The following is a 15,071-nucleotide window of genomic DNA, read 5'->3' on the forward strand; positions in this document are numbered from 1 at the left end:
AAAAAAAAAAAAAACGATGCGTTTGGGGTACAAACAATTTCCTTGGCTTAGTTAACTCAAGCTACAGATGCGGGCCCCATAAATATTAGGCCGAACGACGCGGAGAGGTATTTTTTCCATTCTGGAATCGGGTCGGGTCTAAACCGGGAAACTGTAAGTAGAGATTTGCTGAACTAAACCCCTAAACCCTGGTATAGTTCTCTTCAAGCCTGCCTACTTTTCGTTCTTAGGTAACTTCTCTCTCAATTGTTTTTCTCTATCGTTTCTGTTTTTATGTGAATTTTGTTTGGTTTCTTGGAAAATTAATATAAATTAAGGCTATTTTTCGAAATTTTACTTTTTTATTTTTTCATAAACAGCGTTTCTTATCTTCCATGTCTATGTTCCTTTTTCTTTTTCTTTTTCTCTTGAATATTTAGCATTTTAGTTAAGAGTAATCCAAGACTCTAAGTTGCAGTACTCAAACTTGTTACCTTAAAATGTTAAACAGTTACTATGTATGATATGCTGGCTGGGAATTTAACATCTTATGAGATCATTTTTTTCTGAAATTAGGGCATAGTTAGAAATGCATATATCAGAAGTTCAAAATATATTCACTGGTAGGCAGATGTTATGATTTTATTTGCAAGAGAAGATATAGGACTTGTCTTGAATCCCACATTGAAAGTACAGTATGAGGTTTATATGAACTTGCGCTTCCCAACATCTACAGCAAGCTTTTGAGTTATGACGCTCCTGAGTTCATAACGACATTGTTTCTTGAGGTGTCCTTTGACTTAAGATAGAAACTCAGTATCATTGACCTGTAGAGCAGGTGCCTGTGCATTTATAGGGATTGCGGGAGAGATGCCTTCAAAGACGAAGAAGCATTCAAAGACTGCCTCAAGGCTGTCAATTTCTGACCAGTCTCCTTCTCCTCAAACACCATCATTGATATCTTCTCAAGATATAGAAATCAGTGAACAAGATCTCATCCTATCTTTGGATGAAGCATCAAGAAGATTTCCTTCTGTGATTGGTAAATCTGCTTTCATTGGTCAAGTCACTGATGTTGAGATGGAATCTAGAAGTTCTAAAATTTGGCTTTCAGAGTCTTCCATGGTTGCATCTTCGCTTTCCCCTGGTTCCATTGTATCGGTAATTAGCCATCTTCTCATATATTATACAATTGATTATTTCTCTGGATATTTGTTTGCTTAACAGTTTTTAGTTTTTGTGCTCTATACTATTTGTGAAGGGATATTCGAAAGATTAATTCAATTTTCTGTCCAAAAGAGAAGTTTGATCCACAACATCTTTCTCACAAAAAAGTGAAGAACAGTTTTAAGATAGATTGATCAATTTAATTATTTAGCTCTGAATATTGGTAGGAGAATTACTTAATGTTGCAGAGTTACCATCATTATAGCAGTTGATAGAGATTCTTAACATAGGTCAGTTGTTATGATCATTCCTTTCTTAATTACTTTTGGCTGAATTTATTGTTCTGATCATTTTACAGGTTTCTCTTGCTGCTTCAAAGAGAATATTGTCAAATAGCTTTCCTCTTTGCTCAATATCGGAGGAATGTACTAGGCAGTTTGATGCTGAGGCTTTGGATGATGAAAAATCTAATGAATTAGGGAACTACTTTGCTTTTGCTATGGTCTTTCCCTCTTGCAAGGTTTGACCCTCTTTTTCATTCTTCCTTTTTGTTTTTAATTGGACAAAGAAAGTAATGATTAAAATTTATCTAGTTATGCTGTGAATTTGGATAGAGTTAGTATTAGTTTATAAAGACCCTCTTACAAGACAACATCAATATTAATATTTCAATTGGATGACCTTTCTCTGTGGATTGATTTTCTTTTGACCATGCAATTATCGGTGTTCTATATCTGTTAAATCATATGACATCTTATTTGAGTTTGTGTCTTTTTCTTTTTTTTTCCTTTGACTGCAATGAAAAGAAGAATAACATAGTAGTATTATAGGGTACCAAGGTGTGAATTTACATACAGCCGGGAAAAGATTTATCTAATTGAACGTGAGTAAGTCTAAGATAGAGAGAACCACATGAGCAGATACCCTGTAGTGTAAAGATCAAATAAAAATGAGGATCCCACTTCTGTTATAAAGGTACTGTTACTAACCTTTATAAGCAGTAGTTGATTGTTTGTGCCTGCTGGAACTTGTGTTTGTATCTGTGTGTTTTAATTTGTAATTCCTGTCCTATTAAAACTACAAATAGAAAAAATTCAAGTTCTTTTCTATTGAAAAAATATTATTTCTTTTATAATATACTTGAAGTGTCAAAATAATAATTTCCACTTGATTTTATGGATGCCATGGAATAGTTCATTCTCTCGAACAAAGTTCTCCATTAGAACTAGAGCCCAAGACAAGCCATACATTCAACAAGTGCTTCCCACTAAACCAAAATTCAGCGGATTAAGCAACCAATCTTTAAAGCTAAGAGACATTTCTTCCTCCCAAAAGCCTTTCTATGCATTATCCTTGACAAAGTCCTAAAATCCATTGGAGGAATTACATCTAACTGGTTTCCATTTTATGTAAGAATATATAGCTAGCATGTAATCCTTGAAGCAACTAATTTATTCTCAATCCATTTGAAAATTCCCATGATAGAATAGCATGTACTCCTTAAAGCCACCAATTCATTTTTAATCCACTTGGAATTTTCGATGATAAGCTAGGTGACTAAGTTGCCTAGTCTGTTTAGAATTCAGTAAATGATTATTCTATGTCACTGACTTTCTCAGCTCAGCTAAACCTTAAGAATTGAGGTCAGCTATGTGCACCATTTTCTTCCATTCTGCTGTATGGAAAATTTTAGAGCTTCTAAATCAATTATTCTAGATGATCCACCAACTTAGCTTCATTTAGAGAGAATACATTTTCACCATGATAAATAATACAATACTCCTTTATCAATGCATTTTCATGTCTCAAAGCTTCAGCATTTTGCTACTATCATCCAATAAATTTGTACTCAGGTCAGTTTCGAACCTTAATTTAGTCTATAAAATTTGAAAATAGGAAAATATTGAGGAAAAATATTTAATTTTTCAGTGGAAGCTGCCAGTATTACAAAATATTTGTACAGGTTTTTGTTCAATTTTCAGATTCCATGGGATGAATATATGGAACACAGGCTCTTAATCTTTGCGCTTTTTGTTTAGGTTTTGAAGAATGGAGTGCGGTTGTCTTCAAGCCTTTCATATACAATGGGCTGTCCCACTTCAGGAAGGATTGTATTTGTTTACCCTGTACAAAGTCAATATCTATCTGGTCTTGTAAATGGAGATAATAATCTGTATGATAGAAAAGTTGATAGTCTCACAGTTCAAAATTGCTATGAATTGCACTTGGAGCTGGTTCCTATCAGTAAGAGAGTAAAACTGAGCAGTAATATGATGTCCACGATGAATTCCGCAGAAAAAACACATGGACAACCACAACCTGAAAGTGGGAAGATTTCATCCCCTAGGACACCATTGCATCAGGCAAAGCTGAGCTCTGCTAGTCCTACTCAATCAGCTTCATCAAGATGTGAAGAAACAATGCCTAATTTATTTGATTCAATTAATACTTGTGTTAATTCATTTGATATCAAAGAGGTCTTAAAGGATGAACATGCCAAACAACTACTGCAATCTTGTGTTGCTTCATTGTTGTTTTCTCGTATTCTATTATGTGGAAATCTTGTGGCTATCCCTATTCTCTCAGAGCTTTGCTTTTTCCTTGTCACAAGTGCCAATAAAACAAATCAAGATTTGCTTGAAGAACGAAATAGTATTTATACACTAACTCCTGAATCGGCAGAACACATGAAATATGCATTTTACATAAATCGTGAGACGAAAGTATATTTACATCTGCCAATGAATTCAGTAATTGAAACTCTCCCAAAGAGTGGAGTTCCATCTATGCAAATTGAGCATGAGCGTTCTGGAAACATCATCAGTGATATATCAAAATTAGGTGGTCTACATAAAGAGTATGCCGTTTTGAAGGAAATAATTATGTCATCTATGAAGAACTCTCTATTGAGGTATGTTCTTTAAGTTTTCTTTTCTTTGTTTTTCTCAAAAAAATGTTTAATTTGAATATCTTAGTAAGTTGTGCTTAGGGAACTTTCCTTGATGTCTACTTTCGTGATTGAATGGTGTAGATACTGACATGTTAGAACACCTGTTAAGGATAAAGAGTCTGGCCATTAAATTGTAGGAATGCTTGATGATTAAAATAGCTTAGAAATTACTAGGATATTTTAGGAATTATAATTTCTGTTAAGCATATTACTCTAGTACTGCTTTACTTGCTTTAAAACATCATAATGACTTTCTTTATAACTGAGAAATGTGCTTCAACATGATGACACCCATCAACCCTTTGAGAATTTGAATGAAGAGAAAGTAACCTAGAAGTTCCCCATCGGTTGAACAGTGTTCTAACCAACTACTTTACACTGTTAGGCTTCTTATTTAAATGTAAATATATTTGAACTTAGAATTTCATGATTGTGCTCTTACTTGTGCCAGTATTTTGGAAGCAAAATATATTACAGACATGCTAAAATTAAAAGCAAGTTTATTTATAGTATTGTAAATAAATTTAACTATTGAAAGATTTGTTATTGACATTCTGTAAATACTGATATCCCTCTCAGTCAGTTCAAATGTTTCCCCATATTTGTCATTTCTGTATATTGTAGATAGACATAAATAATACTCTAAAAGGAGACAAATATATTATAATATCTGAAATAAAATAAGTCTAAATTCTAAGTCTTTGAACTTGAATTTTCTTAATTTCACTGTTCACTCACTTGGTAAAAGTCCTAAGCATGGTAACACCTTGCATGAGATAGACGTTAACTAGGTACTATTCAATTTAATTTTCCTGCATGTGAGCTTTTAGTATTGCTTATATTGATGCAACTATTTAGTCTTGGTTTACGGCCTACAAAGGGAGTGCTTCTTCATGGCCCACCTGGCACAGGAAAGACTTCTTTGGCTCGACTATGTGCATTTGATGCTGGAGTCAACCTTTTCTCTGTGAATGGTCCTGAGATAATAAGTCAATATCATGGAGAAAGTGAGAGAGCAATTCATGAAGTTTTTGATTCGGCTAGTCGAGATGCACCTGCTGTGGTTAGATTTTTCTCTCTTGATTCTTAACTTTTTCTATCTTTTTCTAATTTAAAAGGAGTTTTTCCTTCTTCAAGCAAATTGAACCGTAGAATGTAACTGTTTTAAAAATAACTATGGAGTTGATGAACTACTTTAGTTTTAAACTGCAAATGTTACAGTAATTATAGTCTAAAGCTGCATCATGTGCATTACTGTCCTGGAACTATATATATGGAGTCAACAAGTTGCATCGACCATTACCTCTGGACAAGCCCTTCTTAATTGACCTTTTCCACTTTGTGGGGATCCAAAACTTCTGCAGATGGTTCATACTGATTTTTTTTTTTTTTTTTTTTTTTTTTGTGTCTAGGTGTCTCATATTGAGTACTTTGTAAGTGGTTGGTTTTCTCCACTTTATCAAGTACCAAATTTGTTATCGATTTTATGCTAACAACATTACTAATTTGATTAACTTTGTATCTGAATCCAACTTTTTGAGAAGTTCTTTTCAATATTGTGTTCCAGTTACTTGTTCATGTATATTTTCACAAATGTAGTATGACCCCATATAGTTTGGAATTGGAAAATTTAGCTGCAGTGTATTATTTTTTTTCCTCCTCCTTTCTGAAAGGAGGACCTAATATCAAAAAGAATAGGATGAATGCAGCTAAAGTAGTCCTCTGAAAGAAACAAGAATTAAGAGAAATTTAACAGAGGTAGCTCTTCAATTATGTTCAATCTATTGAGAATTTTAACTTTATCCCATTGTATTCAGTCAAAACCTCTCCCTTAAAGAACCTCGGTTTCTCCACCTGGGTATGCTATTTCATAATGAGTGTAGAACTACAGACCTTTTGCCTCACTTTTGCAAATTAATTCTTTAAAATAATATTTCAAATTACTCGTGAAGCAAATGCACTTCTCTGATTTTTTCAAAGAAAAATTTGATTCCAAATAGACCAGGAATCAGAACAAAGAAAATGATGAGTGTAGTACTGATACTATAATAGGAGATAGCACCATATCAAGATATGATGATTAAAGTTTTATTTATCAAATTCAGCATGACTGATTCTGCAGACTTTATGGTTCCACGAATTCATGGCTGTAATTAGTAAGGTTGACTATTAAGTGGATCTGTAATTAGTAATTGCTGGCTTTCTTGTTTCTTGTTTAATTAGTAATTAGTAATTGCTGGCTTCAGGTATCATTGTCTAACAGATTTCTATTACAATCATAATCATTGAATTCTCTTCCTCCCCCAATGTACACTTCTCCCTGGTGTTCACAACCTACTAAGGATCTCTTTTTGTTTTTGCATAATAATACTTCACTAGCATATAGGATATCTAGTTAATGAGCAATGTGAGTCATGTCTTCCTTCTACTCTTCTGTGGAAGTGGCATATATGACAGGTAATTCAAAAATATATAAATATATACCATATCTAAATTAGAAATATATAAATATCCTTTTGAAACTTCAAAAGTATTTTAAAGAAGATATTTCATTGGCAATATTCAGTTTGAAAAACAAACCTACTTTGATTAAGTGGTTTAACAAGAATGAGTTCTGAAAAATGTTAGATTTTACACATGCTTTCCTTGTACCGCTTGATGTTAAAATTGCAGCTAAAACTAACTTTTACATTTTTAAATTTGAACTGTGCTATTGGAAACTATAATCTTACAAGCTTCTTGTTAATGAGGATCACCTAATTTAGGAAGGTTACACCTTTCAAAAATTCACCATTTACTCTGTTTTAAACAAGATGGTTAACTAATTGTCATCCTTGTGCAGGTTTTCATTGATGAATTGGATGCAATTGCTCCTGCACGAAAGGATGGAGGTGAAGAACTATCTCAAAGAATGGTGGCCACATTATTGAATTTGATGGATGGGATTAGTAGGAGTGATGGAATACTTATTATCGCTGCTACAAACAGACCTGATAGCATTGAACCTGCATTGAGACGACCTGGAAGACTTGATAGAGAAATTGAGATAGGTGATTCCAACTGGTTCCCCTCCCACCTTTCACCTCTTGTGATTTTTAGTCCTTTTACCAATGCGACTCTTGTGGCGATATTTTTCCTTTTAGATTTCTGTAAAAGTTTATACTGCAAGGCTTTGCATCTGAGTATGTGTTATAATAGTACTGACTGTGTTCATAAGTCTTGACTTATCAGAATACTTGATTCCGACCTCCTACAATTTCTTCATTTAGTTATATGGATAACAGAAAATCTTTTGCAAGACCCGACCTGTCTAAATAGATAATTACACAATTTGATGCTATAAATGTATATTGTGGTTTTTTTATATGAATGTATTAGTGTGGAGATCTATGAATTGTTTTCATGTGCTTTCTTTTTGAGCATAGTTTGTCTCAGCCATGCCTATGATATCTGTTTCATTTTTTTCTCATACAGCTGTTCCATCTCCAAGACAACGACTCGATATACTGAATACTCTTCTCAATCAAATGGAGCATTCGCTTTCAGATATGCAGGTTCAAGACCTCGCTGTTGCTACACATGGCTTTGTGGGTGCTGACTTAACTGCCCTCTGCAATGAGGCTGCCTTGGTTTGTCTCAGACGTTATACCAAGTCCAGAAATTCTTATAACGATTTGCATTCCAAGGGATCGCCTATTGCATTTGAAGCTCATTCTGGCACTGTGATAAAAAGATCCGGTTGCCCTGGTGAGATGCAAGAAACCTATGCAGTTTCTGCAACTTCAGGTCTCATATCTACACCTGTATCTTTGAAGATTTTAGCATCTTGTTGCTCCAATGTGACTGTTTCTGAAATTTCAGATAGCATTGAGAATGGCACTAATTCTCAGGAGGCTTTTGTGGTGGAGGAAGAAAATATCTTAAAAGTTGCTTTTGAAGATTTTGAGAAGGCCAGGATGAAAGTGAGGCCCAGTGCCATGCGAGAGGTATTACTAATATTTCCATATTGTTTAAAGAAACTATATTATGGAGCCAGTTCCATTGTTATATACAACCCTACTAACTTGTTATGTGAGCATGAGAAACTGAATGATTGGAAGCACTAGATAATAGAGAGGCTGTTGGAAAATTAGTCCATGTTGCCAGTAAGCTTGAATATGAGAATATTTCGCAATACCCAACCTGTTTGTAACAGTTCTAGAAATTTGAGTGGAAGTTTCTTTCTTTTTGTTCTCCACAGCCTTCAGTGTCTTGCACATAATTGGTGTTAGAACCATTTTAGTTGTCTTTCTAAGGTGGAATTTCTATTAACAGGAACAAGGAAATAATACTGCAATTGGAAGAGTAACTAATCAATTCAATCATTATGTCCTTATTTGTTCTACTCGTAGGTAATACTTGAGGTTCCGAAAGTTAATTGGGAAGATGTAGGTGGCCAGAGGGAGGTAAAAGCTCAACTAATGGAAGCAGTGGAATGGCCTCAAAAGCACCAGGATGCATTCCAGCGCATTGGCACCCGTCCTCCAACAGGGGTTTTATTGTTTGGTCCTCCTGGTTGTAGCAAAACTCTTATGGCACGTGCAGTAGCTTCTGAAGCTGGACTGAATTTTTTTGCAGTGAAGGGTCCAGAGCTTTTTAGCAAATGGGTTGGTGAATCAGAGAAGGCTGTAAGATCCCTATTTGCAAAGGCCAGGGCCAATGCTCCATCAATCATATTTTTTGATGAAATTGATGGCCTTGCTGTTATTCGTGGGAAGGAAAAGGATGGGGTTTCAGTTTCTGATAGGGTGATGACTCAACTTCTTGTCGAATTGGATGGTTAGTGATATGATTATTGCATCAAATTCCCTGTTAGGAGTTTCTTTTTGAAGGATTTTGTTTTGATTCATTACAAGCTCACAAAACTTGGGAAACAATATTTGAAATCCTGGATATCCTTATGTTTTGGGATACATCATGTCCCTATTTTATTCTTTTACCTGAGTAAATCTTCTGTTGGATTTAGGTTTACATCAAAGAGTTAATGTCACTGTTATTGCTGCTACAAATCGCCCTGACAAGATTGATCCTGCACTTCTGAGACCAGGTTTTCTCTCTCCCTCTCTCCCTTACACGCTAGAGGCATGCATATTTCAAAGTAGTCTTATACTATCTTGTAATGTTTTTCTTCTGAAATTTGGAGGCTCTCTAATTAATAAAAGATCTAAACAGGACGCTTTGATAGGCTGCTATATGTGGGGCCTCCAAATCAGATTGATAGGAAAGAAATATTTCAGATCCATTTGCGTAAAATTCCATGTAGTTCTGATGTCAGCATAACAGAGCTAGCTCATCTTACTGAGCGCTGTACTGGAGCTGATATATCGCTAATCTGCAGGGAAGCAGCTGTAGCAGCCATTGAGGTTTTCCAAGTTCTCAAGTTCCTTCCATGTCCTAGTAATGTTGTTTATTTTTCTTGTTCATTAGTTTGAATTTCTACATTTGATAGGAGTCCATTGACGCTTCTGAAGTAACAATGCAACATTTAAAGACAGCAATTAGACAAGTCCAGACATCAGAGATTGAATCTTATCAAGATCTATTAGCTAAATTTCAAAGGCTGGTTCACTCTAATCATATACGTGATGAATTTGAATACCAGAATTGCTCAACTCAATCAAATCAATTCTCCATCTGGTAAATGCTCTTTTTACTTCTCAAATGCATATCTCCAAATTGTCTAAACAGCATTCTATTCTTTCAAGTTTGAAACTGAAAAGGAACAAACCACATGATTTTTAATGCATTTTGTAAAATTACCATCCTTTTCATCCCACCCCCCTTTCAATGGCACTGGCCAAAGTGGTCCATCAACATTATTAAAGTCTGTTATCTCCATCTTGAGAAGGTTTTTTATTCTTTTTAACCCTTATCATTAAATTTTCACTGCTGGGCACTTTACATATCTTCTGTGAAATCAACAGATTGAATTTTTTTTTGTCTACTGTACTTGTGTTTTTGCTCGAGTCCATTGTGCTTTCACTTTTATTCTTTTGTTTTGTTATTTTTTCATCTCTGTTGTCTTGCAGGCCCCTGATAAAATCCCCCATACAGTCCTTATATCATTTCCTGATTCCAGGCTCAAAATCTGCTTCATTTCATTGGTCATAGTGCACAGCATATCCCTCTCGCAAGCAGCAATAGACATCTAAATCCCAATAGAGTGGAAAGTTATACCAATTGCCACTCTGAGCATGATCTTTTGGTGGGGGAGCTCCAGCATTCTGTTATCCTATCGTACTGGTAATACCATCAAATACTTCATGGACATATAAAATGTAACTGCAGTATGAGATAGGAACCAACCAAAGTTTTTCTATGTTTCTAGGGTCCCCTCCAATCTAGTTCTATTAAATGCCTGTTATCCCCAATCCCCAGCCAATTCAAGCTTTTCCTGCACATCTTTTTTATGGAAACCCGAAGTTCAAATCCCAGACTAGTGGAGTCCTGCAAGATTGTCAATCCGTATGTAAAGTTTCAGTGAGAATAGAAGAATTGGGAGAAGTAGATTAATCAGAGGTGCAACCAATGTACAAACATTTTTGCTTTTGCGATTTTATTTTTTCCTTCAATGGTTCTAATTTATAATATTGATTTTGTGCTGCATTCTTCCAAGTGATAATGGCTTTAGATTACTACATTTTTATTTTGATCTGCTAAATTTTCATAATAGAATGGAATTCTGTTGGAGTATCTTCAACCTACCTGCTTTTCCAGTTTTATTTATGTTATTTATGTATCCGGTCAGCAAAAAACATGCAAGGGTTCATTTTTTTTTTTCCAAAAGAAATTATTGGGGATTTGCAAGTGCATTTAAGGTTCTATTTGAATTTGAAATAAAGGTGAATTTGGATTTGAGGGACAATGTCAATATAATGTCAAATTTGAAGTACTCAACCATTTAAAAAGATAATCTCCAAATGGAGATAATGAAATGCATTTTTTTAGAATGTTTAAACGAAAGAAATTTTCCTCATATTTTTGTGGATTTTCTAATTTTTGTTTAGCTCCGCCGTCAATGGTGGCTAGTCAATCTTAAGGGGCCATTTGGTCGGATTTCAAATTTCAGTGGTTGGTCATGGTCAGCTTTGTAACACCCGCCGCCCGATCCCGAAAGACTCGATGGTGGATGCCACATTCGGTGCCGGAGGCACCGTCCTAACCTACATATAAATCAAACAATCATATTATGAATTAGAAGTGACTTAGTATTCACAAGTTTAGCAAGTAATAGTATTCTGATTTGAAAATGATTTGGGAGAATCCTACAGAAAAACTGCAAGAGTTTCCTCTAAAAATAGAAGTTGTCAAACATATGAATACAAAGTACTCCCAAATTCAAACTCCAAATCCCATCAAACTCCAATAACAACACAATAGCACTTCTATAATTTCATAACTCCATAGTTCCTCAATAACATTATAATATTCATCACTTCAATACATTCATTTAAATATATCAACTTCTAATGTTCTAACCATTAAATAAGTCCAAGTTTATCTCCCAATATATATACACCAAAATAATTTACAATAACATGCTTAAGTTATAAATGAAATAATACAGTCTCCAAAAATGTAATACTTATATATGCCATAATTTTTAGTTACATAAAATACTAATCAACTACCAAAAGATCTCTTCAACTCTGATGCTACTCTTCAGGTTTTTAAGCAGCAAGCACAATCTCCAACCTGCGCGTGATAAAATCAACGCGCTGAGTATAAAACTCAGTGGTGCTCATAAAACACAACAAATCAATGTTGTGATGACAACATACTTAAAAACAATCATTTATATACATAAAATCATTAAATTTGAACATGCAGTACATATGCACACCAACACATCATGCTTTAGAAATTCATTTGATATTATAAATAAGTTGTGGTAAATTAAGAGTTATTAACATAATGTGATCTCATTTATTTCACTTCCTTAAAAATATTGTATAAGGGCTCACATACTCTTAGGAGAAAAAGAAGCAGATAAGTTTTTATAGCTTATTCATAATGGCCTTAGGTCGCCAACCTTTTCATAATATATAGAGCGCGTCCGCCCTAACATAAGACACCCACGTGCCTAGCATATGATCATAACTTCTTATCATAATGGCATCAAATGCCGAGCATGCTCATCATACATAATAAAATCAAATCATGTATCAAATCCACACCAAGTATATTAGAGCCCAAAAACATTTCTCATAAAATTCATTTTCTTTAGTCTTCTCATAATAAAAACTTAATTTAAACTTAAGTAATTCATAAAAATTCTCATACTTAAACAAAATGACTTAACATAGAAAATTTCCAGCATAAAAATAACATGGACCTTTGCTGTGTTTTTAAAACATAACCGGAGCTATGGGTCTCCAAATTAAATGAAATTAGAGTCGTTAGAAAGCTAAGACAAAATCCTACAAATGTTATGAAGGGATCACAGCCCAGATCAATATGGAAGATAACAAAACAAAGCTAGGAACACAGACTGATAGACCAGACCTGATTCAGCAGAACCAAGTCCATTGTTTCTTGAATTCCTACTAAACCCCACACTCAAATTAAACCAATCCAGAACGAGAGAATTCTCAAGACACAGGGCAACAACTTTTATGAAGAACTCAGAACCTAATCTTGTCATTATAGTGGTCAAAATGGGCACTAAATTCAGTTTGGGTGTTTCAGTCATAAGTTGAGTTATATATTTCCAAATTGGACACAAGAGGATGGGTTGGAAAGCTAAGAGATAGACCTACAACTTTTATGAAGGACTCAGACACAAATGGAAACTAGAAAAGACCGAAAAATGGTCCTAAATCTCACTCAAAATCTCGCTTTTCCCAAATTCAGTTTACTTTAGCCATGAAAGGAGCATGAACCACAAAGATACAAGGTAGAAATGTCTACCACAACATAAATACTCATCAAACCTCATCCAAGAGCATGTAATGGCAACCAAAATTCAACAAACCAATCATTTCATACAAAATCTCAAAATATACACATAATAGCATAAAGGCACAAAATCAAAATTTGAGTAAGGTAAGTGTGTTTATGACCACTAACCTTCAAAACAAGCTTTAACAAGCTTTAATCAAAGCTTCTCAAGCTTTGGTCTTGCCTTTATCCTTATTAGAAGGCTCTCCACCCTCTACATGGAAGAAACTCAAAATCAAATAAAGAAAACAAAGAAAAGAAGTAATTGGAGCATGATTAAGCATGTATATGCTAAAAGACAACTCTAAATCCAAAAATAATTCACTTATCATAAAATCACTTACTTGACCCAAGTAGGAAAATCACCAAATTCCTTGAAATTAGTCACCAAAGATTACTTCTCTAGCTTCACTCTCTAAGATTTATGCCTTAAATCAAGTTGGATGGGTGTTTACTAAGTAGGAATTGAAGAAAATGAAGAAGAAGAAGAAGAAGAAGAAGAAGGAGAAGAAGGAAACGTGTATGGAGAAGAAGAAGGCAAAAGTTGGTGCTCAATAATTGATAGTTGCTTTATTAAAGCAACTAATGGGGTATTTTGGTCTTTTCTCCAAATTGGAGGGTATTTTGGTCTTCTCTCCAAATATTCTCCAATTAAATTCCTTCAAAATATTATTTATCACCACAAAAGTCTCTAATTTATTCCATAAAAATAATTCCTCAATTTTCCTCCATAAAAAAAATAATTGCTCAAATTTCCTTACTTAATATAACACCATAATTCACTATCACTAAGTATCTAAATTCTCCAAAAATATTCCTTACTTACTTTCTACCCATAAAAACCATGCATACATGCTCCAAAAATGTTAAATAAAATATAAAACATAAATAGTAATTTTTCGGACAAAAAATAATACCAACTTTCGGACCGGTGGTACTATTCACAGACCGGTAAACTACTATTAAAACACGGGAAAAAAAAAATGGGGCGTTACAAGCTTGGTTGGGCAAAAGGATAGTTTCGATTGAAAATCTTTTTATTTATTTATTTTACAGTTGGGGATTTACACTGTAATAGAATATGTAGAATTGGCTCTTTCAGTTTGGACCTAATAATATTCTATCTCTATTTTATATTCATATTGATATATGTTGTAATGATCCATGAAAGTTGTGATTGGGTCTTCAAACCTTAAAAAAGTCGGTGTAATTAGGTTTTCGAGAAAGAGAAAAAGACGGGTAAAAAAAGATCTGCTCTCTTAAATTATTGAATTTAAAACTGGAATTTCAAGAAACATAATTATAATTTAACAATAAAGATATTCAGCTCATGTTAAGCTGGCACGATAAGAATCAACAAGAATTTTGACTTGTTGAATTATAGCAATATCCCTTTTTAAATTTGGGCAGACATGGTGTATTATAGAAAGGAAAAAAACAATAATTTTTTTATGTTAGATAACGTGAATGAAAATTTTCACTTATTACGCATAGAAAGAGTGTAGCATGCATGCTACACACGTGGCACGAGGAAATGGTGCACTATAGGAGGGAAAAGGTGCATTATAGGAGAAAAAAAATAATGATTTCTTATGTTAGATAACGTGAATGTAGATTTACACTTGTTGCACGTAAAAAGAGTGTAGCATGCATGTTATACATGTGGCAAGAGAAGCGTGCTTGTGAAGATATAACTTTTAATTATTGCGAAAATTTTTTTTTTAAGGATAGATAATAGGGTAGTGACAGATGGCTCGATTCTTGCTAATAAATGGGCAATATTTAAAATTTATGGTGGGCCATCTTAGAAACTGTCTACTTAAGGTAATAAGTGTTGAAAGAGGAGTATATTTGGAATTAGCTATTTAAATGAAGGGTAGCAAATTGCTTTTTCTTATGCACCGCCACTCTTTATCCAAGCTAGGACACATTTAAATGGCTTCCTTCGTAGATCCAAAAATAAATTTAACAAAGAAAATAAAAAGTTAATTAAATA

At 34.0% G+C, this 15,071-nt stretch overlaps 1 protein-coding gene and 1 long non-coding RNA gene across 8 annotated transcripts; one reads left to right on the top strand and one right to left on the bottom strand.

The window, feature by feature from the left end:
* Nucleotides 1-38: 38 nt before the first annotated feature.
* On the top strand, nt 39-10,750 carry CIP111 (Cam interacting protein 111). 7 transcript variants are annotated; one of them, XR_016319641.1, is made up of 13 exons: nt 39-230; nt 556-1,140; nt 1,505-1,666; nt 3,186-4,057; nt 4,955-5,159; nt 6,939-7,146; nt 7,571-8,082; nt 8,488-8,914; nt 9,102-9,182; nt 9,308-9,498; nt 9,585-9,772; nt 10,215-10,378; nt 10,464-10,750. XR_016319641.1 is itself a non-coding variant. In XM_089718110.1 (13 exons), exons 2-13 carry the CDS (start codon nt 850-852, stop codon nt 10,244-10,246), a joined length of 3,144 nt encoding a protein of 1,047 aa, XP_089574236.1. In that variant the 5' UTR covers nt 39-230; nt 556-849; the 3' UTR covers nt 10,247-10,750. The 7 variants fall into 7 exon arrangements, 6 of the variants coding, with proteins under 6 accessions (XP_089574236.1, XP_089574232.1, XP_089574235.1 ...); XM_089718110.1 differs by having other exon boundaries at nt 7,571-7,882; nt 7,958-8,082; nt 10,165-10,750; XM_089718106.1 differs by having other exon boundaries at nt 10,165-10,750.
* Nucleotides 10,751-11,616: 866 nt separating this feature from the next.
* On the bottom strand, nt 11,617-13,600 carry LOC149498264 (uncharacterized). Its single transcript, XR_016319377.1, has 3 exons — nt 13,420-13,600; nt 13,205-13,289; nt 11,617-11,830 (listed from the first exon to the last, which is right to left on the bottom strand). It is a non-coding gene; the product is annotated as an uncharacterized LOC149498264 (long non-coding RNA).
* Between the last annotated feature and the right edge of the window lie 1,471 nt (nt 13,601-15,071).

This window comes from Jatropha curcas, chromosome 2 (genome assembly GCF_041381405.1).
Source record: "Jatropha curcas cultivar XTBG-Jc1 chromosome 2, XTBG_Jcur_1.0, whole genome shotgun sequence".
Lineage (NCBI taxonomy): Eukaryota > Viridiplantae > Streptophyta > Magnoliopsida > Malpighiales > Euphorbiaceae > Jatropha > Jatropha curcas.